The 26,495-nt window shown below is 36.5% G+C and overlaps 1 protein-coding gene across 2 annotated transcripts in view; it reads right to left on the reverse strand.

The window, feature by feature from the left end:
* Positions 1 to 5,051: 5,051 nt before the first annotated feature.
* The window catches only part of LOC107823786 (protein SUPPRESSOR OF QUENCHING 1, chloroplastic-like), a 33,645-nt gene continuing 12,201 nt past the window's right edge, over positions 5,052 to 26,495 (reverse strand). The window contains exons 14-28 of one of the 2 annotated variants that reach the window (XM_075217599.1): positions 26,316 to 26,411; positions 25,072 to 25,194; positions 24,393 to 24,590; positions 23,051 to 23,155; positions 22,888 to 22,952; positions 21,293 to 21,386; positions 20,928 to 21,085; positions 19,822 to 19,871; positions 19,601 to 19,722; positions 19,390 to 19,497; positions 18,052 to 18,144; positions 7,615 to 7,651; positions 6,152 to 6,396; positions 5,912 to 6,061; positions 5,052 to 5,404 (exon numbers count right to left, since the gene is read on the reverse strand). In XM_075217599.1, coding sequence (XP_075073700.1) covers positions 5,243 to 5,404; positions 5,912 to 6,061; positions 6,152 to 6,396; positions 7,615 to 7,651; positions 18,052 to 18,144; positions 19,390 to 19,497; positions 19,601 to 19,722; positions 19,822 to 19,871; positions 20,928 to 21,085; positions 21,293 to 21,386; positions 22,888 to 22,952; positions 23,051 to 23,155; positions 24,393 to 24,590; positions 25,072 to 25,194; positions 26,316 to 26,411 — 1,806 coding nt within the window. In that variant the 3' untranslated portion in view covers positions 5,052 to 5,242. Of the gene's footprint in view, positions 5,405 to 5,911; positions 6,062 to 6,151; positions 6,397 to 7,614; positions 7,652 to 18,051; positions 18,145 to 19,389; positions 19,498 to 19,600; positions 19,723 to 19,821; positions 19,872 to 20,927; positions 21,086 to 21,292; positions 21,387 to 22,887; positions 22,953 to 23,050; positions 23,156 to 24,388; positions 24,591 to 25,071; positions 25,195 to 26,315; positions 26,412 to 26,495 lie in introns of both variants that reach the window. The other variant, XM_075217600.1, reaches the window with a different exon arrangement.

Below are 26,495 nucleotides of genomic sequence, written 5' to 3' on the forward strand. Positions count from 1 at the left end.
AAATGTTCTTTCTATAGTTTCCTATTTTTCTTTCTGTTCTTAAAAAAATAAAGATGATAAACAAATATTTGCATGTAGGCAACGGTGGAATTTGAGGTAACGGTAAAATTGTCTTCGTATGACGTATAAGTCATAGGTTCGAGCCGTGAAAGCAACCATTAATATTTGCATTAGGGTAAGTTGTCTACCTTATATCCCCTTAATGTGCAGTCCTACCCCGAACCCTGCATGAATGTGGGATGCCTTGTGCACCGAGTTGCCCTTGCATGTAGGCTAAATAGTGAGGGAACCAAACGTAATAGAGAAAAAAGATCTTTTATGAACATGCTTTCACGGTGTAAAAAATTTACACAACTAAATTACTTAGAGATAAATATCGTAATAACTATAATTGATAACTTAATGAAAATTAAATTACTTGCTATTAAGGTTAAATTTACCGATAAAGTAAGAAAATAAATTGTTACACTATCGGAAATAACTTAAATGCCATAAACATACATATTCTACTTTATATCTAGATGTTGGAGTGGCATTCTCATTCTCATTCTCATTCTATTTATGACAATTACATTACGTATGAATAATAATAATTTTTGGACTCTCCACTAAGTAAGCAAATCTCATTCTCATTCCAAAATTCTTCTATATTCTTGAATGAGAATGATGTAATAGTGCAAATTGACCGTTAATAGTTACTAGTTAGTTGAAAAACTAGGTGCAGCACGCCGATTTACCTTTGCATTTACACTGAACAGTGATCGGTTTTTTTCCATTTTTGTATGCTATAAAAGTAGAGAAAGTAATCTCTTATTTTGCATTTTTCAGTAACCAATTTTGTCATTACACTCCAATAACGTAAGCATAACAGTTCCCTTGATATTTCAATGAAATCCAAAAAAAAAACCTTATCATAATCTCTATAATTAAGATATACTTAGGAATTAAGAAATTAAATTTCGGTTTTCTTGAAATAGAAGTAGCATGCATGTATCTTACAACTCACAGCAATAGAATCCCTTAAATCCTTGTGTAGATATATGTATAAATAACCAAAAGAGATAAAAAAGGATAATGTAAAATACAAAAACTGGACAAAGCCAATTTATTAGGCACAGTGACATGCCAGAGTGTTTTGCCTCTTTTAGTGAGACATGCTTCAATGTCATTAAACTAATTAGAAATTTTCAATTGTAAGAGCAGTGATCAACAGCTATCACTCACATGCTTCTAGATTATCAATTATAAACTCCATATGTTGATTTACCACTTGCATTTTAATACTAATTATATGACAAGATAAAAGAAAATGATATCTCTCTTTTAAAATTATATATATAGGAAAAGCTCAAACAGCTGGTTCGCAAACTTTAGTTACTGTTGGAAATCTACCAATTATGTAGTATATGTTTTTAATGTAATCATGGATAAGAAGGTGAGAACTACTGGTTAATTTTAAGTTTTGCCCATAATAAATTATTTCCTTTTTTCCCTTCATTATCAGAAGATAGGACTTTACTATATATGTTTAGGCAAAAATTTTATTGTTTTTGCATCATGGTTTATAACTTTATATTTCTACTTTGATTTATACAAGAGAAGAAAAAGAGAATTTACACATTTTTTAAGGAAGATGGCAAACGAATTAGGGCAGTTTATAAATTATAATCTATATAGAATAAAATCAAATTAAAAATTTGTTTAAGATTAACAGAACAATAATATTTGTTACCGATTCAGTGCTCGAGTATACGCTTTTATTATAAGTCAAATGTGAGTTTGAAGTTTGAACTAATTAAAGTCAGAAAAACGAGGATCGTAATCTTAAAATTTCTTTAAAATTCAAAGATATCAAGCCAAAATTTGAGCATATTATTGATCCTCTTTTTAATTAATCATGTTCAGCGCCTTGTAAGCTGCTATATATTAGGCAGAAATTTCCTAACACTTTCACAAGAAAGCCTACACGAGATGGTATATATACTTTTCTTGCATTTGGTGAATGGCTAACCAACTCCCACATGCTATCTCTTAATTGTTGTTCTAATTAAATCATTCTTTCATGCTAATATTCTTACTTATCCATAACATTTGACCTTTTCGTGTTTTTGAAGATTATACCTATGCTACTAAATAATATAACGACTGATTAATTTCGTGTTTTTGAAGACTATACCTATGCTACTAAATAATACTAACAACTGATTAATAGTATTAATTAGCGTACTTTCTGCGCTCTTAAGAACATGGAGCTATCTCTGCAGCACTCTTTGACCATAACGGTAGATTTAAACAAAATTAGAGTATCGAGATAACATGGATAATTATTTAAGTATAGTTGTGATTAGAAAACTAGTTTTTAATAGTGTTTGAATTTGAGAGACAAACTCCTCCCCTTGCCCGTGGTGTCACGGGCACTTCATTTTCCCGTTTATCGGGTTATTAAGCTTGATACTAATAAATGTGGTATTATCATTTTTAGCTCGCGTCAGAAACTATTTATATTTGATAGCCGAAAAATGTATAAAATTTGTATATAACATACAGAATATATATAAATATAAAAATCTATAAATTTTATATATTTTTTCGATTATCATTTCTACAGCAGTGTCATTTTTCCATAATAATAAACCCTAATTCGTAACTACCAATTCATGCTTATATTTTTAGAAAATTAGTTTCACACACTTTCAGATCAGACGGAAAGACTTTACCATTGTAAAGTATATGCAAAAATTTACCATCGTCCCTGCTTTGGAAGATAATTACACTCGTTAACCCCACCCCAACCCTCATATATCCAAGTACAAAATACAAATACAAATACAAATATAAATAATCATATAATAAAAACTAGAAAACCACCGAATATTTTAGGTTGATAGTCCTGCCTTAAAAAAAGGAATTTTACCTCCTATAGCAAAGGTTAACGCGTTATTTATTTTAAACAAATACAATTTAAAAAATTATATTCTATAGATACCTTTTGAAGTTTATAGCAAAATATTTAATTTTGGTTACTTCCTAGCCCTAAGCCACTAAATACACTAATCATTTACACTATTTTCTTTCTCTCTCTACTTTGATACATCTCATTCTCTTCCCCCGTCCCATTAAAAATTCTGATCTCCTCCTCCTTCCACTGGATTTGTACAAAGCCCATCTCCTAGATTCTTCAACACAATGACCCAATTTAAAAATTTCAAGAAATTCAAATGCTTGAAGCTTTTTGAGCCATCACCGGGTGTACTTGGTTGCTTTTTTTTTTCACTGTTTGCTTATTCTTGTGTTTGCTTTTGTTGGATTACAGAAAAGTAAACAAAGGGCCTCGTTTGTACATCCTTGTTTGCTACGTGGATTGGGCTCAATGGATCGTCTGTTCCATATAACAAGACTGAAAAATTGGATTTTTTGGAAAAGGGAGCAGAAAGTTGTGATCTTTTTTATGGGAATTGGATTTGGGATGAAAGTTATCCACCGTATAAATCAAAGGATTATAAGTTCTTGGATGAAGGCTTTCGTTGTTCTGAGAATGGTAGACCTGATAATTTTTATACTAAATGGCATTGGCAACCTAAAGATTGCAAAGACAGCAGCCGCCGACATATAATCCGGTTGGTTTGTTCTTGAACAAAGACGATGGAGTTTGGGGCTGAACAACTTGATTTTCTGTTAATATATTTCAATGTATTTTCATGTATTTCATTGTATTCATTGTCTTTTTTTCATTGCTATTCAATGTGGCTCGTTGTATTTCATTGTATTCACTGTCTTTTTTTCTCATTGTATTTCAATGTATCCCGCTGTATTTTATGTATTTCATTGTATTCACTGTCTCGCTATATGCCATGAATGTATTCACAAGTTTTTTTTAATTAATATAATTTATGTATTCAGGTGTATTATATAATTTCTCTGAAGATTGCTATGTTTTTGGGGTATTTTCGGTTGAGAATCTTTTTTTATAACTGAAAATACAAAAATTGTGTGTTATAATTAAGTTTGTTGAGTTATATTATGAGTCTATTATGTTAATTGATTCACTTTCCGTTTTACAAACAGTATAATCCCTTATTTCACGCCGTGAATACAGTCGAATACAATAATCTGTCCAGCTGTAATCCCATGTTTCACTCCATGAATACAGTCGAATACACTCGAATATAACAACTGATTAGCTGGACTTCCCTGATTCACGCCTATTTTTGCTACTGTATTCATGAATACAATAGCTTAAATACATCAAATACATCTTATAACCACATAAAAGGTATTTATAATCCGTAATATAACAAATGATATCTATAAATAGCTAATTACTACTAAAAGATAATGCTTTATGAAAATTTCTCCTAAAAAACCCCCCTAAATATGAAAAATAAATTGGGTGGTGCAAAGAATACAATTAGGGGTACAAACGAATGTTCACTTAATCATACTTATTGGTGTGCTTTGGAAGGAGATAAGACAGATGTTAGGCTTAAGAGTAGCATATGCATCAAATTAGCGCAATAAACGCGTTGCAAGCTGTCAATTAACAAATATAATATGAATATAAGCTATTCTTCTTTGCATTATTTTGATTAAGAGGGTTCCTAATTTTTTTCGTTCTTTCTAAAAGTACAATATTATATGATAAATCAAAGACTAACCAACGGTCTTTAGAACAATAAAAATATATCTAAAATCTGTTGAAGCCAAATAATTGATATTAGCATCTGCCAGCAAAATCATCATCCGACCAGTAAACGACAATTGCACACGACTGAGTCCCTTTCCTTTATCCTTTGCTTATCATGCAATTAATGATCATGTTGCTCGTTAACTCGTGACTCATGATTATGACATTATTAAATTAATCAATATTATCAACTCTTTTGAAATATATTCCAATATTATTTTGTAGGATGAGATGGTACTATATCTTGAATTGAACGCAAAGCACAACAATTGAATCCCAAATTGTTGGCCGACTTGGCGCCTCTCTTTAGGCTATAGCGACATGGAAAAAAAAAAATATTTGCATCCGGTGTTTGAATCAAAACCAGTAAATAAATGACGTGTGACTTTTATACATCCATTTATCAATTAGTAATAGCTATAATACGTATTCACACTTTATTTTGTAACTTTTAACGGTTAAAATGTTTAATTCAGTATAATTACAGAGTGCAAACACCGAACTAAACATTTTAATATAAATACATGTGTAACTATAAACAAGTTTGTGATCGATGAATCACTTCTCCGGTATCGGTAAGCTACTTGGGGATGTTTTTGGCTTCACATCAAAGGGAAGTGTGATCATGGCAGGGGCAGAATCAGGATTTACCTCTTGAAATGGTACTTCAAAGGTCAAAGACTGGTACAAGCAAACCTCATCTTCTTTGCAATAGTATACCTGAAATTGGTTTTACAAGTTTAAATTAGACAGTGCATCCTGTTCTTGTTTAATATTTAGCTCATATGTAACAGGTCTCAAAGTCGTAGGCAAATTTCACAGTAAAATGCTCGAAAAGTGATAATTCACAGAGCAACATCACAGCGAGGCACATATACAACCACATTGTTTGATCCTATTGGCATGCATTGCTTCTGTATATAACTATTCTTTTCATGAGCTGTTACTAACAATTGCTAATAAAAAACATATATAGCAAGCCACTGTCAATGACATAGCACACGCTACAGAGGTCAAATTGTCATTGGCAAATTTGAAGCAACTGATGCTTCATTTTGCTTGAAACGTTGCCTGGTATCTGCGTGAGACATAATAATCAGCTACAAGCCTTCTATTCATAAAATTGGCGACAGATACACTAACCATGGCTTAGGGAAGCAAATGCAAGCCAGAGACTTGACTGAATTAAAGTCAAACTTCAAAGATACTATCTACAGATAACCGTACCTTGCAATAAACTCTGCCGGTGGATGTTGAAGCAGAAGATCTTCTGAAGTGCACTACTGCTGAACCTTCTTGGCTGAGATTTCCCTCCAAGGAATCAACAACAGCAGCAGCATCTGGATCAAAATCTATGCTAAATTTACTTTGTGCTTCCTGCATTTTGGTAGAAGGCAGCAAATTACATAAGGCAAATAAGCAAAGGTATCATAAACAATTTTTATTCATGAAAGAGAGAAAGAGAACCTTTGAGAAATGGTACCCTTCAGGTACCGAGATTCTTAAGTTTAATGTACCCTCGTTAGATGAACCACCATTAACAACAATAGTCTGTGAGTCAGCTCCAGAACGCCGTCTAAGGCGCTTCAAAGATCTGGATTTAAGTGGTGGCTGCACTCCTTTTAACTCCAGAGTAAGAACTTCAACTTCTGACTTGTTCAGGTCTAAGTATCTTATCACACTGTTATTCGTATCTGCTATGTATAATCTTCCTGAAAAAGATAACATAGAACAGAGTCAAACACAAGTTTCAGCTGTCACCTTTTCAAAAATGAATACAGAGATACATACAATTACTATTAGTTGAATAAAAGATATGATGAATTAGCTCCAGATTACTGATCAAAATTCAGTATGCATCACACAATGCAGTTCTAGAACTTTCTTTAGGTCTATCAAGGGTCAGATAAGAAAAATCATAAAACTGAACTAAAATCGAAAGTATGGTCTAACTCAAGACATGGATCTCAGATCTGGAATACCATTACCATCGCAGGATACAATTTCTTGGTTCAACTTGTCAACGAGACTAAAGTTCCTCAAACAATTGAATGCATTGTAGAAAGTATTACTGAATCTTAAGCAATTGATACTCAAGTGGTCAAAAGTGTTTATTCATCCCAGCCTTTCTCCCAGGTTTCTTCTCTTTGGCCTTTTCTGCTGTCAATACCCAGTCGCTCACTCACACACCAAAGAGGTATAGGAAACAGTTGCCTTGTTTACACCAATATTCTTTAGAACATAAGTGGAGTCACGCTCTGTCAGGAGATGTGATACGCCTTAGGTGCAAATTCTCATGCACCAAAATCCCAGTATGCACCTCCCTCCCTCCCACACATCCACACATTTGCATCTGATCTTTGGACAAATATGGAAGAGAGGAGGAGGTCAGTTAAAATGTGTTCATGCAGGAATGAACACTTCAGACGTGTTCAAGAAGGACTGAGCAGTGCCACAATTTGATTTCTTTCATAGAAAGAACTCTTCCCACAGAAGGAAATACTTTAAACTTTATGCTTTAGCAAGAATTTCTGCTTGATCAATTATAAACTACTAGCATGCATAACTAGCACTCCTACGGTTTCTTGCTGGTGCAGCTTAAGATGGGTTTACAAAAATTGAACGTGATAGAGCTCCTGACTAAATTGAACTTGAAGGAAGAAGCAATTAGGTAATATCATCTGAACATATAGTAAATGACAAGGAAAGCAAGAATAGTGCTTTTCATAACGAAAATGCAACACTTGTCAAAGTGCTATATTAAATCATGAGGTCAACTTTTTGAGGATATTGTGGAAAAATAAACTTTTGAGGATAGACCACTAATTTCATTGAGATTAGTAACGTCTCTTATTCCTGCAAAGTTTCATGGCCCACTCTGAGAGTGAGCAATCAACCAAATAAATCGCAGCACATAGAAAAGAGAGTACCATTTTCTGCTTCAACGATTCCAGATGGCTCTGAGAACTGCAGGAAAAGAAAAATTTAAAAATAAAACAGAGAAGAGAATCACCAAAATTGCAAGTCAGAGATCCCCTAACAGTAGAAACAAAGCAATTTTAGAATGACAGATTTAAGAATCAAAAAGAAATTCTCCCTCTAACAATGTAATGTGAAGCTTAATGGGACAAATCAGTAACTAGTATCCTATAGTATTTAACTTAAGAAAAAATGATATTCCCTTTTTTTAGAAGGTAAAATTTTGTTGATGTATGGTAGCAAGGAGTCTTCCAACATACAAGAAGTACACAAAGGTAGATAAGTAGGATTGTACAATTCAAGGAACCATTTATGCTTTTTGTGACCTCTTGGGGCAAGTATCAGGTCCAATAAGTGCAGATGATTGGTGCTCTTTGCAGAAATAGCAAAGTCAGTTTCTTGTTGCATGTAGTTGGGGTGTCTTTTATCTCTTCATTCAACACAACCTCAGCTGTTCAGCATTCACCACGCAGCCTCACCCCCTACCTCAACCACCAAATTGAATGCAGTAATGCACATACTTTCAAGGGAAGAGAGTTTGAGAGAACAATTAGCAGTACTGTAGTCTTAACATTTTTACAAAGAATCAACTTGTTTCTTTCATAAAGTTACATATAAAAGTAGATTCAAAAGAAATTTATTATGCAGGCAAAGAATCAAACAGAATGGCGCAAAAACTTCCATCATTTTAATACCAAGGATTTGACGTCCATTCTCCTGTAACTACAGTTAGGAGGATCCATCCAATAAATTAATAACTTGCTTGGGTCATCTAAGAGGTAAGGCCTCCTCCTATCGATCCTAACTTTCATTATTGAGTTAAAGGAGTCCCCTAGCCCTTCAAGTTTACGCGTTGATCCCTCTGTGTTGTCACTATCATCAATATCAATCTCATTAAAAGAAAACCTTTAGGCTTGTTATCCAGGAACTTGTTCAGAAATATCTACCACTACAAGTAGCTTTTATTGATTGGCTACAGTGCTCACATTCGAAGAACAAGCACGAAAACCTTCCTAAATATGAGACTCTAACATCGATCAAGTTCATGCTTATTGTTAGTTATGTATAGTCCCACATTGGAATGGGAGTAATATGTACTTTGTAGACTGTGAGAATGCACGGGAGAAAATATATTATTGATTAATATTGACAATGATACAATGAGCCATATATATATAATACATGTTCTACTCCTAATACATATGGGATTAAGGTTATTTACTACTATTTAACTATCAAACTAACACTCTCCCTCAAGCTGGTGCATATAAATCATATGTACCGAGCTTGTTACATATATAACTAATACGAGGACCAGTGAGGGACTTGGTGAAAATATCAGCAAGCTGATCATTCGACTTCACAAATTTTGTAGCAATATCTCCCGAGAGTATCTTTTCTCTAACAAAGTGACAGTCAATCTCGATGTGTTTAGTTCTTTCATGGAACACTGGATTTGACGCAATATGAAGAGCAGCTTGATTATCACACACAAGTCCCATCTAACTAATCTCACCAAATTTCAACTCCTTGAGCAACTGTTTGATCCAAATTAGCTCACATGTGGCCATAGCCATTGCTCGATATTCTGCTTCTGCACTAGACCGAGCAACCACATTCTGTTTTTTGCTCTTCCATGACACCAAATTTCCTCCTACTAAAACAATATCCAGACGTAGAACGTCTATCAGAAGGTGATCCTGCCTAATCAGCATCTGAGTATCCAACGATCTGCTCATGACCTCGATCCTCAAATAATAAGCCTTTGCTTGGAGCTGATTTTATATACCGAATAATGCGGACAACTGCATCCCAATGACTATCACAGGGAGAATCCATAAACTGACTCACAACACTCACAGGAAAGGAAATGTTAGGCCTAGTCACTGTGAGGTAATTTAATTTACCAACCAACCGCCTATATCTTGCAGGATCGCTAAGAGGCTCCCCCTGTCCTGGCAGAAGTTTAGAATTCGGATCCATCGGAGTGTCAACAGGTCTACAACCTGTCATTCTTGTCTCCTCAAGAATATCTAAGGCATACTTCCGTTGTGAGATCACAATACCTGAGCTAGATTGAGCGACCTCAATACCCAGAAAATACTTTAATCTGCCCAGATCCTTAGTCTGAAAGTGCTGAAAGAGATGTTGCTTCAACTTACTAATACCATCCTGATCATTGCCGGTAATAACAATATCGTCAACATAAACGACCAGATAAATGCAGAGATTTGAAGCAGAATGTCGATAAAATACAGAGTGATCAGCTTCACTACGAGTCATGTCAAACTCCTGAATAACTGTGCTGAACTTACCAAACCAGGCTCGAGGAGACTGCTTTAGACCATAGAGGGACCGGCGCAACCGACATACAAGGCCACTAGACTCCCCCTGAGCAACAAAACCAGGTGGTTGCTCCATATAAACCTCATCCTCAAGGTCACCATGAAGAAAAGCATTCTTAATGTCCAACTGATAAAGAGGCCAATGGCGAATAGCAGTCATGGATAGAAAAAGGCGGACTGATGCAATTTTAGCCACGAGAGAAAGTATCACTGTAATCGAGTCCAAATATCTGAGTATATCCTTGGCAACAAGATGAGCCTTAAGTCGATCAACCTGGCCATCTGGACCAACTTTGACTGCATACACCCAACGACAACCAACAGTCGATTTACCCGAAGGAAGAGGAACAAGCTCCCAAGTATCACTCGCATGTAAAGCAGACATCTCGTCAATCATAGCCTGTCGCCATCCGGGATGAGAGAGTGTTTCACCTGTAGACTTAGGGATGGAAACAGAGGACAAAGATGACACAAATGCATAATGGGATGATGAGAGACAATGGTAACTTAAACCGATATAATGAGGATTAGGATTAAGTGTGGACCGTATACCTTTTCGTAGTGCAATTGGTTGATTAAAAGGAGACAAGTCCACAGTATTAGCAGGGTTAGGTGCAGGACGTGAATCAGCTGGGCCTGATGTTGAGGGCAGACGACGATGATAAGTCAGGAGTGGTGGAGCTGTAGAAGGTTGAACTGGACTAGGTGGTGGAACTGGAGCTATAGTTGGTGGAACTGGACTAGGTGGTGGAACTGGACTCGGTGGTGGCACTGGAGCTATAGGTGGTGGAGCTGCAACTGGAACTGTAGGCGGTGGAGCTATGGAGGAAGATGAATGGGAGATAGGGACTGAACCTCCAAAAGAAGGAACAGGTAGCACCTCAGAAATATTTAAGTGATTAACTGGACCTGTGAAGTATGATTGGGTGTCAAAGAAGGTAACATCAACAGACATAAGAAATCGCTGAAGGTCAGGAGAATAACATCGATATCCCTTTTGCGTTCTCGAGTAACCCAGAAATATGCACTTAAGAGCACGAGGAGCTAACTTATCTTTTCCTGGAGTAAGGTCATGAACAAAGCACGTACTCCCAAAGACACGGGGTGGAAGAGAGAACAAAGGTAAGTGGGGAAACAGGACAGAGAATGGAACTTGATTTTGGATAGCTGAAGATGGCATACAATTAATAAGATAACAAGATGTAAGAACTGCATCCTCCAAAAACGCAGTGAAACATGAAATTGTATGAGTGGGGTACGAGCAGTTTCAATAAGATGTCTATTCTTTCTTTCAGCTACCCCATTTTGTTGGGATGTGTACGGACAAGATGTTTGATGAATAATACCATGGGAGTTCATAAACAGCTAAAATGGGGAAGACAAATACTCTAGGGCATTATCACTACGAAATGTGCGGATAGAAACCCCAAATTGATTTTGAATTTCAGCGCGGAAGGTCTGGAAAATAGAAAACAACCCAGATCAATTTTTCATCAAAAATATCCAAGTGCACCTGGAATAATCATCAATGAAACTGACAAAGTAGCGGAATCCTAAGGTAGAACTAACCCGACTAGGACCCCAAACATCTGAATGGACTAAAGTAAAAGGTGCCTCTGCTCAATTATCAAGACGCCGCGGGAAATGGGAGCGGGTATGCTTACCGAGCTGACACGACTCACACTCTAGAGTGGACAAGTGAGATAAGTCAGGTACCATTTTCTGAAGTTTTGACAAACTAGGATGTCCTAACCGTTTATGTGATAAATCTAGTGAATCTGTAACGGGACAAGTTAATGGAGGAAGAAAAGATGCGAGTCTATGTGATTTTGCAAGGATAAGGTAATAAAGTCCATCTGATTCACGTCCGGTACCAATGATCCGCCCTGTACTGCGTTCCTGTATAAAAACAAGGTCATCAAGAAATAAAACAACAGATTTAAGTGATTTGGCTAAGCAACTAACGGCTATGAGATTAAAAGTACTACCAGGAACATAAATAACTGAGTCTAAAAGTAAGGAAGGAAGTAGACTTGCTTGACCTATTGCAGTTGCCATGGCTTGAGACCCATTGACCATTGTGACTGTTGGAAGAGTTTGAGAATATGAAATACTAGTGAAAAGAGATTTGTTACCAGAAATATGATCAGATGCACCTGAATCAATGACCCAAGGCTCAGAAGGTGAAGATTGGGAGACACAAGTCATGCTACTATTTGTTGGAACAGCGGAGGCTAATCCTAAAGATGTCTGTTTACGTGCTTTGTACTGAAGGAACTTAATATAATCTGGTAAAGAAACCATCTGGATTGGATTTAATGCATTCGATCCAACGAATTGTGAGTCTAAGGCTTCTAATGAGAATGACATTATAATGTTCACGCCGGAAAAGGTCAGAAAATTGTTTGAAAATCACTATTTCACTGTACTGTTCACCGGAAACACTGTAGCTCGCCGGAAAATAAAAAAATCGTCGGAATCTGATGCAAACTTGATGGGTAGGCCCGGAATAATGTCCTGAGAAGGCTGTCCAAAAGGAGTTTCGTTAGAAACTGACCGGAAGGAGGTCCACGCGCCGGCGCGTGGACAATTCTCGCCGGGAAAAAATCACTCCGGTCGGCGCGTGGATGGGTTTTTCCGGTGGGATTTTGTGGGGTTTGGTCGCCCGGAGACGGAGAACACTGTGGTAGTGTTAGTTTATGCACAACACCGGTAAAAAGTGGTTTTAATGCAAACAGCTACTCGAATCACCGGAAAATTGCACGGTGACGACTGATTTCTTCCCGGATGTCGTTGGAATGACGCACAACGATAATTATCTCACCAATGCTTTGATACCATGTGAGAATGCACGGGAGAAAATATATTATTGATTAATATTGACAATGATACAATGAGCCCTATATATATAATACATGTCCTACTCCTAATACATATGGGATTAGGGTTATTTACTACTATTTAACTATCAAACTAACATAGACTAGCTATAAATAGGACCTCTTGTATTATATCGAGTAACAAATATCAATAATAATATTTTTCTCTGTGCATTCTGACATAGTATCAGAGCATTAGTGAGCAACTTATCGTTGTGCATCATTTCAGCGAATTCCGGGAAGAAAGACCTCGTCGCCGTGCAATTTTTCCGGCGACTTAAGAGGCTATCCGCAACAAAATCAATTTCTGTTGGTGTTGTGCAAAACCCAACACCATCACAAGACTCCTTAGGCTCAGGCGACGAAACTCTAGTCAACCCCACCAGAAAATACCTTCCTACGCGCCATCACGTGCTAGAAAAAGAAAACAGATTCCGGCGAGATATGCTCCATGTGCGCCTTTCCGGACACTTTTTGAAAACATTTCCTTATGACAACTTGCTCGCAAGAGAATTCCGAGTTTATCCATGCTGATTACGACAAAATCCGATAACTTTGCAATTTTCTGGCGAGTTACAGTGTTCTCCGGTATGAACAGTGTTTTCAGTGTAAAATAGTCTTCTGCTTTTCTACCGTAAACATTATTTTCCCTGCTATTTCTTCAGTTCTCCCACAGGAGTTACTGATTTCCACTATTTAACAAGTTAACCCTACTACTACAAATTGCAGCGACATTGGAACCAATACTTTGAATAGTTGGATGGTTTCTTTGGTAGATTATATTGAGTTCCTTCAGTACAAAGCATGTAAGCAGACATCTTCTGAGATAGCTTCTGTTGTTCAAACAGGTAATAGCGTGACTTGTGTATCCCAATCTTCATCCTCTGAGTCTTGGGTCATTGATTCAGGTGCATCGGATCATATTTCTGGTAACAAATCTCTTTTCACTACTATTTCCTATTCTCAATCTATTCCGAGAGTCACAATGGCCAATGAGTCTCAAACCATGGCAACTGCAATAGGTCAAGCAAGCTCACTTCCTTCCTTACCTTTAGATTTAGTTCTTTATGTTCCCAATAGTCATCTCATAGCTGTTAGTCGCTTAGCCAAATCGCTTAAATGTGCTGTTTTATTTCTTGATGATCATGCCTTTATACAGGAACGCAGAATGGGGCGGATCATTAGTACCGAGCATGAATTCAAATGGACTTTATTACCTTATCCTTGCTAAATCACATGGACTTACATCTTTTCTTCCTTCAACAACTTGTCCTGTTACTGATTCACCAGATTTATTACATAAACGGTTGGGACATCCCAGTTTGTCAAAACTTCAGAAAATGGTACCTGGTTTATCTCACTTGTCAGCTCTAGAGTGTGAGTCTTGTCAGCTCGGTAAGCATACTCGCTCCCATTTCCCTCGGTGTCTTGATAATCGAGTAGAGTCACCTTTCACTTTAGTCTATTCAGATGTTTGGGGTCCTAGTCGGGTCAGTTCCACCTTGGGATTTCGCTACTTTGTCAGTTTCATTAATGATTATTCGAGGTGCACTTGGATATTTTTGATAAAGTCGCTCTGAGCTGTTTTCTATTTTCCAGACCTTCCACGCTGAAATTCAAAATCAATTTGGGATTTCTATTCGCACATTTCATAGTGATAATGCCCAAGAGTATTTGTCTTCCTCATTTCAGCAGTTTATGGAATCTCATGTGATTATTCATCAAACATCTTGTCCGTACACATCTCAACAAAATGGGGTAGCTGAAAGAAAGAATAGACATCTTATTGAAACTGCTCGTACCCTACTCATACAATCTCATGCTCCGTTGCTTTTTTTTTTTTTTGGGGGGGGGAGGGGGGATGCAGTTCTTATATCTTGCTATCTTATTAATCGTATGTCATCTTCAGCTATTCAGAACCAAGTTCCATTCTCTGTCATGTTTCCCCACTTACCTTTGTTCTCTCTTCCATCCCGTATCTTTGGACACTTGTTTTGTCCATAACCTTACTCCAGGAACAGATAAGTTAGCTCCCCGTGCTCTTAAATGCGTATTTCTGAGTTACTCGAGAACATAAAAGGGGTATCGATACTATTCTCCTGACCTCCAGCGGTAGCTTATGTCTGTTTATATTACCTTCTTTGAAACCCAATCATACATCATAGGTCCAGATAATCACTTAGATATTTCTGAGGTACTACCAGTTTCATCTTTTGGAGATTCAGTCACTATCTCTCATTCAACTTCCTCTACATCTCCAGCTCCACCACCTACAGCTCCAGTTGTAGCTCCACCACCTATAATTCTAGTTCCACCACCTACAACTCCAGTTGTAGCTCCACCACCTATAGCTCCAGTTCTTTCACATAATCCAGTTCAACCTTCTGCAACTCCGCCACTCTTGACTTATCATCATCGTCCACATCCAGCATCAGGCCCAGGTGATTCACGTTCCTGCATCAGATTCTGCACCTACTGCGGACTTGTCTCCTCTTAGTCAACCAATTGCACTCCGCAAAGGTGTACGATCCACACTTAATCCTAATCCCCACTATGTCTATTTAAGTTATCATCGTCTGTCATCACCTCATTATGCTTTTATATCTTCTTTGTCCACTGTTTCTATCCCTAAGTCTACAAGTGAGGCATTATCTCATCCAGGATGGCGACATGTTATGACTGACGAGATGTCTGCTTTACATGCGAGTGGCACTTGGGAGCTTGTTCTTTTTCCTGCAGGTAAGTCTATTGTTGGTTGTCGTTGGGTTTATGTAGTCAAAGTCGATCCGGATGGCCAGGTTGATCAGCTTAAGGCTTGTCTTGTTGCAAAAGCATATACTCAAATTTTTGGGCATGATTATAGTGATACTTTCTTTCCTGTGGCTAAAGTAGCATATGTTCGTCTCTTTTTGTCCATGGCTGATGTACGTCATTGGCATCTTTATCGGTTAGACATTAAGAATGCTTTTTTCCACAGTGATCTCGAGGAGGAGGTTTTTTTTATGGGTAAATAATATATTATATAAATATTTGCACCAAGCCAGTGCAACAGGCGTAATTACAGGTTGTGTAAATCAACAATTGCGTCTAAAATATCATCTACATCAGGTGCAAAAGCCAGTTTGCACCAAAAAGCAATCAACAAAATGCAACCACCTGGTTTTGTATGGAGCAACCATCTGGTTTTGTTGCTCAGGGGGAGTTTAGTGGTTGTGTATGCAGATTGCGCAGGTCACTATATGGTTTGAAACAATCCCCTCGAGCTTAGTTTGGTAAGTTCAGCACAATTATTCAGGAGTTCGGCATGACTCGTAGTGAGGCTGACCACCCTGTGTTTTATCGGCATTATGCTCATAATCTGTGTATTTATTTGGTGGTTTATGTTGATGATATTGTTATTACTGGCAATGTTCAGGATGGTATTACTAATCTGAAGCAGCATCTCTTTCAGCACTTCCAGACTAAGGATCTGGGTAGATTGAAGTATTTTCTAGGTATTGAGGTCACTCAATCTAGCTCAGGTATTGTTATTTCACAGCGGAAGTATGCCTTAGACATTCTTGAGGAGACTGGAATGATGGGTTGCAGGCCTATTGACTCTCCTATGGATTCGAATGCTAAGCTTCTGCGAGGACAGGGAGAGCCTCTTAGAGACCCCACGAGATATAGGAGGTTAGTTGGCAAATTGAATTACCTCACAGTGACTAGACCTGACATTTCTTTTCCGATGAGTGTTGTAAGTCAGTTTATGGATTCTCCCTGAGATAGTCACCGAGATGCAGTTGTTCGCATTCTTCGGTATATAAAGTGAGCTCCAGGCAAAGAATTACTATTCGAGGATCGAGGCCACGAGCAGATTGTTGGGTACACAGATGCTTATTGGGCAAGATCACCTTCTGATAGACGTTTTACATCTGGATATTATGTTCTAGTAGGAGGTAATTTGGTCTCTTAAGAGCAAGAAACAGAATGTAGTTGCTCGTTCTAGCGCCGAAGCCGAATATCGGGCCATGGCTATGGCAACGTGTGAGTTAGTTTGGGTCAAGCAGTTGCTCAAGGAGTTAAAGTTCGGAGAAATCAGCAAGATGGAACTGGTATGTGATAACCAAGTTGCTCTTCATATTGCGTCAGATCTGGTGTTCCATGAGAGGACTAAACACATTGAGATCGACTATCACTTTGTCATAGAAAAAATACTTTCTGGAGATATATTGTTACAAAGTTTGGAAAATCAAATGATCAACTAGCAGATATTTTCACGAAGTCTCTTACTGGTTCTCGTTTTAATTACATGTGTAACAAGCTCGGTACATATTGAGGGAGAGTGTTAGTTATGTATAGTCCCACATTGGAATGGGAGTAATATGTACTTTGTAGACTATAGCTATAAATAGGACCTCTTGTATTATATTGAGTAACAAATATAAATAATAATATTTCTCTCCCGTGCATTCTCACTTATTTTTTGTGCAGAACATCTTATAGTTTTTCCAGGCATCTAAAAACTCGGATACTTTATAAAATGTCCAAAACTTTCAGAGACCTAAGTGGACAGGTATCTGATACACTTATCCTTGCTGGATTACCTAGCGGCACTCATAGGTCTTACTAAAGTGTTTTGATCATGTCAAACAATGCAATGGTCCATGACAAATTTCTTTTGTTTCTTCTTTTCCTTGCTCCTTACGCATTAGATACAAGTCCACTACTCCACTTGAAAATAAACAAAGAAAAAGATGAGGAAAAAGAACAGATATATCAACATCTGTAGCCAAAGACAATAGCTCCACATGCTACTGCTGATTTGTATGAATTTTTTTTATTTTTTTAAATTTGTATGAAATCTAAGGCAGAAAAAGGGGTGAAAGGATGTTGCACTTGTACAAGGGCCTTTTTTGAGAAAACAAGGGCCTTATAACTAAAGAGGTTATTTACACATGCAACCACAGATTTAACAAGTAAAATGCTAAAGATTTAAAACGTTCACCTTCCAGAAGCTTATTATCATATTATGTCCATCATTTTGGAGAAATAATATGGTCTATGCGGTGATACTGTTACTCAATTCCATGCTAATGTTATCGAGTGTCTATGTGCCAATTAGTGTAGCACTAGTATCCAGGACACAATATAAGTAAGAAAAGATATATGAACTCTTTCCAACCTGAGCTGCCACTGCCGCTCCATCTTTGAAACCAGCTTGACCAACACCAGCTAATGTAGTCACCCTTCTACTAACTGGATCTAATTTCTTAATCTGGCAAGTTAAACAAAAAAGAGAAGCTTCAACTTACATAGAGATGTGTCTGTTACAGTACGAAAACAAGTAGTTCATTGTCGAAACATAAGTTACATATGAAATATGAAAATGGATTCTTTGAACTTGAAACAGCAACTAGAAGCATATGAAATATCTCAATTCAAGCTCACTAGCTGATTGAAAGAAGAAGCTCACATATGCCATCTTAAAGCAGCAATATGGCCACAAACTTTTGAAACCTAATATTTCGCTTATGTTCTTCATATCTGCCATCAGGCACCACAATTTCAGCAGATAAAAATTTATTTACACATCTCAATTTTGGGTTAAGCATACTTATATTTATTGGCTTTGACATCTCAATCGTAAATTTATTCAAAAGTAGGAAACCAAAATCTACACTGTATGTTGTATCATTGTTGACATATGCTGTCACCTTGATATTGCAAGTCAAAATGCTATTTAACACTCCTATCAAGTGTTATCGACAAGTCGTTGCAACTAAATCTTTCACCGCCGGGTTTCAATCTCACCAAAGGCTCTTCCCTCTTCTATCTTCTCCTCCCCCACTTTTCACAGATCCACCCCCCATCCAAAAAGATTTTTTTAGACCAAAAAGGTGCAAGTTAATATGACGAGCTTTGGTCAAGTCCAAATAACTTGAAACAAGACTCTCCAGATTATGTATTAAAAAGAGCAAGGGGTCTCAAGGGCCTATTTCTTCCTTCTTTCTTTTGATGGACAATTGTTAATAAAACCATATGTGATTCATGCCAAAGCCCATCGAAGGATCTTATGATGATGGTAGAGAGAGAGAAGGATAACAGTAATTTAAAGGGAGATGGGGAATGAAGAGTATTTTTTACTATCGCACATACATTCATGGCTTCCTACCAAAAACACAACTAAGAATGCAGTTAGGCAACCAAATCTGATAATACCATCAATAATTGCAATTAATGTTTCTTCCTTTTGAGGTCTCTCTTCTAGAAGCATATCTGTTTGGTCTTTTCCACTTGAATCATACGTTGATAATAGTAGAGACATATATTAAAGTAGTGATTGAGAAGATAGTTTGACAAAGAAATATATGTCATAGTTAAAATTAAATTAATAAAGCAATTACATTTCTTCTGAACTAGTGAAAGTAAAATAAGATAATATTACTAGGAGAAGAGTGTAAAACATCATAGATGTCATAAAATTTTGTATTTACTGTCAAGAAGTTTGTTTTTTAAGTACCTTGTGATTATAAGAATCTGCAATATAAATTTGGCCAGACTTTCCACATAAAACACCTAATGGATGTTGAAGAAGAACTTCAGAGCCTATTCCGTCATGGTCTCCGAACTGCACCGGTAAATGTTTCTTTAGCAAGTTTTGTTGTGTCACAAATGTAACTTAAGCATACTAGAGAATCAAAATCTCATTTTTTGGCTTCAAACAGAAATACCCTAAACAAGTTTTCCGCCATTATTGGATCACCACCAGCCAGTAATCTTGAACCTCCAGTTCTTAGATCAACTGCCCGAATGGAGCTACTCTCACTATCAGCAATATATGCCTCCTTTAGATCTGAAAAAAAAAAAAAGGTAAATCAATTGGTTTCAAAGGAAAAGGTAAAAACAGTATACCAGTATTTAAGAACAACCTATTACTCGTTAAGAGAATTACCACGTGATAATGAAATCCCAGAAGGTTGTGCAAATGATGTGTTTGTTGAGCTTTCCCATGCCAAGAAAGAAGAAGATACATAACAGTAGTAAGAATTTCAGCAAGTTCGCCTAAAGTGAGTGGAAAATGATATGAGATGTTCTCACAACTAGCACATACAAAGTCATACAATGAGAGAATCTCAAAACTCAAAAACTAAGGGTACAAAGCTGGGTTCTTTTTTCTAAATTACATAATTGTTTCCCTGTTTGCTTTTGATTGCAAGCCCCTGCTGATTCATGGAGATCAACTATTTTCACCATATGTTACTAGGAAGTTATAGCATAAGTAGCCAACAGAGAAAAATTAGCTAGAGCTAATCAATTTTTCACTAGTAAGAGATCCAGAGCACATATCAAGACCAAAAAGGAGGTGTGTGTTCTTGCTTAGAGAAAGATGTTTCTTGTACTCTTCACGTTCAAACATATAAGTTAAATGATAACATTGGAAGTCCAGAGGAAAATGGTTCCACATTTATAATGGGAACTTTCAGTAAAAATTGAGGTTTAAATGCCAACCCAGCTAAATTCACATGTACTTTGACAACTAGTCCTATCTTTGCGTATACCACTCCAAAAGCTCATTCCATAAAACTCTTTCTGTTTCCAAAAAAATGAGAGAAATTTAGGAAAAGCCTACTCAGGCTATTCATCAAAAAGAAGAAACATATCCATGTGGTCCTAGAAAGTGAATACACCGATAGGATTACAATGCATGTGCAAAGCAGTGAATAAAAAATCACGAATTTCTGCTCATTTTTGGTCTTTATTTGTTGATCAGTGAAAGATCCTATTCTCAGTTGGCTTTCCCTCGCTCTAGATTGACATATGGATCTCTCTCTCTTTTTATCAAAAAGAGGAAAAGGTACCTTTTCTGCAAAAGGGCTTGGAAAGTAGTTTAAAATAGAAAACACCTCAAAAGAAAATGTGACAGGACTCCAACAGATGATAAATCAATAATCAATCAATCAGCTACACTTCATCCTCAAATAAACAACTAGCACAAATGATCAGCGTTCTGCTGCAACTCCGCTTAACCTAAAATACATGCAGATAAAAAAATATTACCTTGAACCATTCTGATTTCTCTCAAAACCATTCCCACTGAAAGCTCTTGTAACTCCATCTGATGTCTCGTGCACCCAGATCTGATGCTGACCGGCCATTGCAATGTAAATAATTCCGTTCTCAGGTTCAAAACAGACATCCCAGGGAGAGTTGAGAAGCTGAAAACATGACCAAAGATGTTCAGTTACAAAGAAAAAAGGATGATTAACCAGACTGTATTTGAGACTGATCTAAGAGAAAGATTGGATTAGAGAACGAAACTACATCATCATGGGAATAAGCTTGAGCTAACTGGCACCAGTTTTATCACCAAGATATTATTTATTTACAAGTTTCCAGATATCATAAATTTGATCCGATCTTGCCTGTGCAGTTCCAGTTCCTCCTCCTTCATAATCAGAACCTTTTGTTCCATTTCCAGCAAGGGTTCGTACTGTCTCATTCACAAAGTCAATGACCCTACAGATGTAAAACTCAATATGTTGTTAAAACTGAAAGATTCATCAAATTTTCCAGGAAAAGAACAAAGTTGTAATCTCATAAAAAAACTACAAGCACATCATGCGAACTAAAAATGAAAATTGAAGGGACAACTTTCATCTGTCAAAAATACAAAAATTGGGAAACAGAATGTTTAACCTCATGTTATCAATCCTACAGGGAAATGGGGTAGGTATGTTCAATGTGTTAAAAAGTTTTTAGAATGACTTATCACAGTAACTCTGATAATGGCTTGAATAACTATGAAATGGTTTCATCTAATGAGCAAACAGCATCAGAAGCCTTTAGACTTCTCTCCTTAGAATCATATTCCAACATTTCGATGGCCGATCAGAATTGTCTACACCTTTTAATCCATTAGATTAATGGCTAACTGAGAAGAGTTAACAAGAAATATGCACTTGTTCTTACTAACTGTTTGAAAGACATCTTTTGAATTTGAACAGAAACTATAGGGCTGAAAAACACAAATTTTTGGTACACCGGCAGAATAAAATGGAGTAAACTGAGGATTTTTATTAATGCTTAGAATGAGTGAGTAGCTAATACATGAAATAGTGAACCTGTTGCCTTACAATTCTCACAATAAACTTCAAAACCTAGTGAAGCCAAAGTTTCCCACGTACCAATGGTTAACCACTTGGTATCTTTTTGGGTGGGACAGATAGATTAGTCAAAACCAAACTTAAAATTAAATGAAAAGGAGTATCGCATTAAAAAGTACAGAATGGTTATCAACAAGTTACAAAAAATTGAAATATTTATATTCTGCCATTGTAATTTTCAGTTGAAGAATATTGATTCCAACTGTTATTTTTTTTTTTTCAGAGAGTTTTATTTTGAAGCTCCAAAACATTGGTTCTAAACTAATGATCAATGAATTTTATCACAATTATCAAGTACTCGGATACATCTGAAAATCAAATTTAGCATATGATATGGAAACAATGATGTTCTCCATTCAGACTACCTTCAACTACTTTACCATCCTGTATTCCACTACGACTAAAAAAATATGTAACTCAAATCAACATAACTCCATGTATTATCAAACTATTTCATGTAAACTGAGACAGAGGATACCATTATAGCGCAAAAATTTCCCATTTTAAGAAAGACAAAAACACATTTTGAATCCATCACAAAAGTCCAGTTTTTTCTCTTATAATCACTGAGGAGCAAAAACTTCTTCATGCAAACAAAAATGATGAGATTAGATTCCAATATACCCTTTGGTCAATCCAAGCTTTTCCCGGTAATAAAAAGCATAAATAAACCCACAACGTCAATTTTATCCTCCTTAACTTCTCCAAGATGAAGGCATAAGCATCTAATGGGAGGAAAATATGCACGGAAAAGGAGAATCCATAAAATAAAAAATAGATGAGACAGTCATTTGTATGAGAAGTAAAAACATATATGTCTAGCCCAATAACAGACATGCCTCTTCTGCCAGTACCTTAAAGCATGGTTTTCAGTATCTGCCACATATAAGAGGTTTTTCTTCGCATTGTAAGCCAGACCCTATAAAAGATAATAAGATGTAAGATATGAGATCTTTGCAAATGGGAAAAAGTAAACAATCCAACTTTTTAAGAGAACAAAAAAGTTATAACAATTACCTGCGGCCGATTGAATGTGGCATCATCAAAGTTACCATCACGAAGACCCTCTGCTCCTGTGCTTCCAACTTGGACTAGAAAATTTCCTTCTAGATCAGTTACTACCTGTTCACATGTGAAAATTGTCCGGGTTTACTAATTCTACCATTCAGCTCACAAGGAGAAAGTGGAAAGGAGGAAGGCAACTAACAATAGTATGATCATAAGGGTAATGCAGGTCACTCAGACAGTACGGGACATGCGGGAAAGTTCTGATTATGGGAAAAAGTATCAGAAGAAAATCAGGGCCTCATTTGTGAGACTGGGATGGACTAAGAAAGGAAGTGTAATGTAATAGAATGAAAATATTTCCTAGAAGAGAGCAAAGAAGAACCAGAACGTATATAGAAGGAAACACAATTTCCTAATCAACTTCTGAGTCCCCCACAAAGAATGAACAAGTTCTGTAAGAAAAGCAGAAGGGTAAGAAACGAAATCTACAACAGTTACACACATAACATGCAAACCCTTCCTTATCCTCCCCTAGCATGGTTTCTATCTTCCTCGTGAATTTTCATTCTAACATATTCTTTCCCATTGAATGCTTGTTTCCTGTGCAAATTTCAGGTTTTCCATTTTCAATTGTTTCCCCGGACGATGTATGCCAGAAGCTGTTATTTCTCTAGCAAGGAGAGAGTTTTCAGCACTCTGCATCATATCACTAAGGTACAGGACATCCCTAGCAGCTTCCAATCTTAATTCTTTGTTCTTCCATCACCAAATTTGGATAAAGAGACTGCTAAATCTTTCAACCTTATTTTCTATATTCCAGTTTGACATCACCCAAATTTCCATATTACCATTACTATACACTCACCTTAGCAATATTATCCCCTGCCTTCTCAACTAAATATATAAAGATTGATCTTATCTTGGCATAGCCCTAATCTTTTCATCATACTTTCCTCTTTTAATTTTCTGTAGCTTCCTCTTGTAGATATTTTACAGCACTTGTTGCCGATATCAATATACTACCTTTAAATATTTAAAAAAGATATTCCTATTTAAATTCTCATTTCCAACAGTAAATACGGAATTGGAAACTCCTGCAATCCAAGTGTTAGAAACATCTCGCTTTATTAACTATCATTAATGCATTTTGAACTTCAAGCTTGATATTGTTCAATAACCCCATGGTCAGTTCATAACTTCAAAAAAGCAGCATACCCTGAAAAGAGTAATCATAACAACTTGATGCTACAGACACCAACCACTTTCTGCAGTTCACGCATTTGAACATTCTCAAAATAATAAAATAACCATATAGAGAGAAAGATAGAGAGGAGAGATAGGAAGAACCTACTATTCGGTTATGATTGCTGTCTGAAATAAATAGCCGGTTGTTGAGGATATCAACTGCCAGCTTACCAGGGAACTTTAAAGGAGATGTTAATAAGCGGGGATCATTATCTTTCTCCAAGCGCAAGGGAATGGGTGTGCTATCCAAGAGCTTCTTCCTACCATAGAACAGAAGAGCAGCCTCGACTAAATAATCAAGATCCTACAAGCCAAAGCAAAAAACATCGAAATGACAGCTAGTTCTTGTCAATAATTTTCACTATCAATTGCCGGAGACCACATTGATTAGAAAGAAATATGTAAGAGGCCATTTGCAATAATCAAATAGCAAAAGAAACTCTCTGTTACAAATTATATCATCTGAAGGAAGTTTCAAGGCATAAAATAGCTAGAGAAGATAGGGAAAAGGGAGAAACTCCAATATGTAGCTTCCATAAGAATGTCTTCCATGAAGTTGCACATTAGATAACAGGAGATTTGAAGAGAGCGAAGCGCAGCATATTATCTCAGAAGTTTTCTTTCACAATGCACTTTGAAAGGTGTTCAAGAATTGAGTGTATTATATCAGTTGTCAAGTTAATAAGTGAACCATTTTCCATCATCTCATTGTAAATGTGTTAGATAATTCCAGTATACACACTACTATTGCATGAAACAAAAGAAAAAGGAAATCCATAAGAAACCTTTCTATGACCTTCACCAGCTAATTGTGCCAAGAGTTTGCCATTTGGCCCGACAAGAGCAAACGTTGGCCATGAATTTACACCTAATTCCCGCCATAAATTCATTTCTCCATCATTAACAACCTGATCATTCAAAAGAATCAATTAATTAAAAATCCATTGCCTGCTATAAAATACAACATATAATCCCTCAATCCTAAGACTAACCCCCTAAGGGATTGTACTAAATGGAAGCAGAGAATTTTCTTTAGAAAAAGGAAATGAGTAGACTGGAAAGATAGAATCAACTAAAAATTAAAGCTGATATTTTTGACATGATAACAATGTCAAATTTCAAATTACCCTATTCACCAGAATTTCAAACCTGAATTATAAACTTCAGGTATGAACAAAAGCTTCAATTGGAAAAATGAATTATATAAATTGTTACACAATCCTTAATCATTAACAATGAATTAGCATGTACTCCCTGCTGTAGAATTTATGGAGTCCCCAAGGCTCAGAAGGTTCCTTTGGATTAGAAAATGGAGGAAAGGATGGGAGAGGTTGCCAAGACAATGTACAACAATTAGAAAGGCAATCTTAACATAGCCAAGCATGGTGTAGATAGCAGCGCTGATTCTATCTTAATCTACCAAAAAGGAGTAATATATAACCTAATATAGGTGAAGTGGTTTCTTGGCAGAGAAGAGGGTCTAAAAGGCTCTTGACTAATAAATGTGTCAACATCATTTAGAAGAATTAGTATACCTAATTTAGACGTGATTGCCATTATTTAAATGTTACAGAAGGCAAACCAAAACTCTACCACTGATTCATTTGGTTGAATTAGCTTGCATCTTAGAGTACTTTATAATCATATCCTAGCCAAAGTTTGTGCAAGTTGGTTATTAGGATCTCATGGTCAACAATCATTTTACAGTTCATCTGGTATACTTTATGTTCTAGTTAGAAGAAACAAATTCTTGGGCCCACTGGAGAAGGTACCAAAAGTACTAACTGAAAACCCAGGTTTTCCAATAATAAGCAGAATGAGGATGCTTTAAATTTTGTGCACACTAATATTGTTTCCAAATGTTCATGTCATTTCTTCCATCTCAAAAAAAATTAATTTCCATCTAAAAAAACTGTTCATGTCATTTCTTGGGCAACTAATAGATTCAAGACCCAAGCAGGTTGTGCTTATTGGAAAGAATCATCACACACAAAATCAGTAATACTCCAGCTCATGAATAACTACTTACTGGATGAGTAATTCCATAGCGCAATACAGCACTGCGGATGGCTTCAAGGTCCTTCTCGTTATCAAACTTTGCCGAATGCACCCCCACAACAACAAACTGCAAAACTAATGTTTGATGAATCAGCTACTGTGATTTAGAAGTGTGTATGCAAACCTTCAGAGGCATCTGTGGATAAGAAAT

The sequence above is a fragment of the Nicotiana tabacum genome, chromosome 7 (assembly GCF_000715075.1).
Source record: "Nicotiana tabacum cultivar K326 chromosome 7, ASM71507v2, whole genome shotgun sequence".
NCBI lineage: Eukaryota > Viridiplantae > Streptophyta > Magnoliopsida > Solanales > Solanaceae > Nicotiana > Nicotiana tabacum.